Source organism: Pyrus communis, chromosome 3 (assembly GCF_963583255.1).
Source record: "Pyrus communis chromosome 3, drPyrComm1.1, whole genome shotgun sequence".
NCBI classification, from domain to species: domain Eukaryota; kingdom Viridiplantae; phylum Streptophyta; class Magnoliopsida; order Rosales; family Rosaceae; genus Pyrus; species Pyrus communis.
Window position 1 is genome coordinate 7,679,388 of NC_084805.1, and position 3,608 is coordinate 7,682,995.

A 3,608-nucleotide genomic window follows, 5' to 3' on the forward strand; every position below is an offset into this window, starting at 1 on the left:
AAGTACCTATAAATAATTCCTTTGCGAGTAGTCTTCACTCAGCCTATTGTACTTCTCGATTTCAAAAGAGTTTTTCTTAATTTGGAATATCTTGCCACACCGTTTGTCTAATTAATCTAATGGTAATGCTCGACTACTACTCTCACGTTTTCCCATATTATTTCATTTCCTTTCTCGCTATTTTTCTTCTTGTGATTTCACCCATTTCATCCGCCTTAAAAATAATTATTTTTGTCAAAATTTTAATTTTATTTTCTTCATCAAAATACAGGATTCATTGTGGCAAGACGAAATTGATGACATAGAGTGTGCCACTCGACTTTCTCTGTTAGATTTACAAGATAAGGGCCCAAATATTGAAATCGGTGAGGCTGATTAAGCCTAATAATCTAATAAAAGCATGTTAACAATGATTATAATTAGTTAATATCTTTTTTAGTAATTCATGAAATTAACTATTGCAAAATTTGTTACTTTTAAAGCAGAGAATGAATCTGGATGCGACGATGAACAATATTGTAAGCAACTTGCTAAAGCCATTAAAGAAAGCCTTGAATATTCAAACAGCAGGTACCCTTAACGTCTTTTAGGGTGTTATATGTGTAATATACATATATCTATATAAGCTGCACATATATATACATATATATTATCATTATATATCATAGTTACGTAGGAGTTTCTGGCCCCATGTATCCTTTGCTTTACAACGTTGAACAATGAACATATATGGCAAGAATTTTGTTCTTGCATGCCTCTCCTTCCAAAGAAGATACATAAGTCACAAGTGAAGGGATAAACATGAACTTTTTTAATTGTCGTCATATATACAGGTTTCGTTCATCAGACTGACATTATTTTCTTGTTCTTGCTCCAGGAGTCCTGCTCAACAAAATCAAATAGATAATGATAAAATCGTAAGTCAAATTTACTTTAGTTTTGATCTTCAGCTTCATCACTTTACTTTTCTTTGACGCCAAGTTTTTTGGTCCCTGTAGTTTTGTTGAGGTTTATTGTTGGTCTCTGTAATTTGGACTGGTCCAACTGTGCTCCTTTTATGTTATTTCGGATTGCAAGAACACTATAAACTACTTCCGCCATGAAAATTTAATTGAAATTGGAAGGTGTCCTTGAATTACAACAACTTAATTACTAAACTACATATACAAAACAGACACAATTCAAATTACAGGCACCAAAAGTGAATCTTGAACAAATTACAAAGAGCAAAACTAAATTTAGCCTTTGTTTAACTTAAAATCGAAGTTAGAAACGACGATTCTACACCTAGCTCCTCTGCGCGCCTATCCACTGCTTTGGTTAATTTCCGATTATATAATTGTTTTCCAGGATCAACCTGTTGATGTAGTTCTTCCTGTTGCGGCTGAAGGAGCACTGGGGCAGAGTTCTTCTAGCCAATCACATGGAACAAATATTGGGAATGTGGCTGAAGGTTCTATTGGTTATGATTCTGTTGACTCAACTGTGGAGGTTGAGAAACCCTAAGAAGAAGTGGTGGCATAATGTCATGATCGAAACTATTAGATTGAATTTCGACAAAAAAAAAAAAAACACTATTGTATTGAATAATTTTGGAGATGTTTGCGAACATATCGGCATGAAATTATTGATCAAATAAAAAATCCACATTGTTTTTTTTTTCTTTTCACATTTCTCCCTTCTTTCTTTCATATATTTTTTTGCAATATTCTTTAACTAAATAGAAAAAATAAAAGTTGGGACTCCTATGACCAAAAGGAAAACAGTTTCAGAAATCAATTCGGGTTCCAAAATTCTTAAGAATTTAAGACCTATAAATATTTGTGTATGCTAGCGCAGTTGCGTCAATTGATATTCACTATTACTGCTAGGTTTTTTTTATCTTCTTTATAATCTTCGGGTGACTTGCGATATGGAAGACGTCTTTCACGAGTTGAACCAGAGCTTTTACTGGAAAGTTGATTCCCTTGACACCCAAGTACTAGACCCCCTCGGCCCTCATGAGAAATATTCCCCTTGTGTTCCACTAGAAATCTACTTTGAAGTCTCCAAAAACCACAGCTACTTCGACAGCGATCTCTCGGAAGACGGAACCCTAACCCTGGTGCACCAATCTGAAGTACAAGTGAGAAGTTACAAAAGCAAAATAGTTAATGCGTCCTGGTTACAAACCAGAAACGCATACGTCAGACCCTATCTTTATCGGGTGTTATCCTTTCTTAAAATCCACGAGGACGTGCACAGTGATATAGTACAGACGATTATAGACAGGGGTATCCGAATTAGAAACTTGGATTCCAAGAAAGGTCCTAAAGTCCTGCGCCTGAGGGTTGGCATAAAAATATACCATAACCAGATTCGTTGTGAGGATTGCTCGAAACAAAGAGAACTCGAAAGGGATGCGTTGATCAAGGAGATGCTAAAGAGGGTTAGAGTGGTGGCTGATGCCGAGGATGTTAATGAGGACGAGAGAGGTCGAGGAAGAAAAAGACAACCCGTTGTGCGTGAAAGTGAGGTTTGCCCTATTTGTCTGGAAAAGTTTGTTGTGGGTTCAGAGGATGTAACGTCCATGCCTTGCACACATATGTTTCATGAAAACTGCATATGGAGATGGTTCAAACAGAGTCACCTTAATTGCCCTCTTTGCCGCTTCGAGATGTTTATTGAACTTGGATCACAAGGCGAAGGAGACTTTGGGATTTAAGCTAGTCTAGTTAGCTGTTTTAATTGACACTTCGTTTTATTGTATTTTGTACAAAATATATCTTTGGTTTCTTTCTTCTAAATATCAGAATGAATTTTCTGGACATGGTTAGTTATGTCACGGTATTTATTTAATTCTGTGTATATAGAAGATTAAGATCAAGAAACAAACATTTTGACAAATATTTTTATACTCTTTATAGGCTACTGCATGCTCTGCATTCTCTTTTTCATCCAGTAGGTAATTAGTGACACATAATTAATCCAGAAAGAGTAAAGATGAGGAGCTTCGCACAAGGAATCTGTTAAGGGCTGCATGTTTTACAACTTTTTTTTTATTTGTCAGAGCATGTTTTACGCCTAATCCCTACAACTTGTGCACTTTAGTTCTGACTTACTCTCTAAATATCGGGAAAAGGGAAAAGGATCCTGGCCTTATCCTTTTTTTGGAATCCTATGAATCTTGTGATCGTAATCGTTCATAGTATATCATTCAGTCAGTTTTCATTAGGTACTATTTATATTTAATTTTAAATTTTAAATTTCAAATAATTTCTGATCGTACGATATACGATAAACGATCATGATCACAGAATTTCTAATAAAAGAATCTGGCAAGGATCATTTTCCTAAATATCGCCAGATCCTTTACCAAAATATCGAACCAAACTGCTATTGTGTACCATACGAGTCTGAGTTTTCTTGTTTCATCCATTTTAATGGGGTTCCTTCTTTGCAAAATCTTTGCTTTTCTCACTGTAAGTGAACTCCGTAAAACACAATGATTTTTTTATGAATCTTCTGTGTGTATATGTATTTGATTTTCTTTAGTTCGTAATCATGAGAATTTTAACAATTTTGCGGGTCGCACTGGTGGCAACGGCAAGCCATGCTGCTACTTTACG

General features: G+C 35.3%; 1 protein-coding gene across 1 annotated transcript; it reads left to right on the forward strand.

Moving 5' to 3' along the window:
- The first annotated feature begins 1,912 nt into the window (after positions 1-1,912).
- Positions 1,913-2,704, forward strand: LOC137728139 (uncharacterized). The gene has a single exon (XM_068467016.1). It carries the CDS (start codon positions 1,913-1,915, stop codon positions 2,702-2,704), a length of 792 nt encoding a protein of 263 aa, XP_068323117.1.
- Positions 2,705-3,608: the final 904 nt, after the last annotated feature.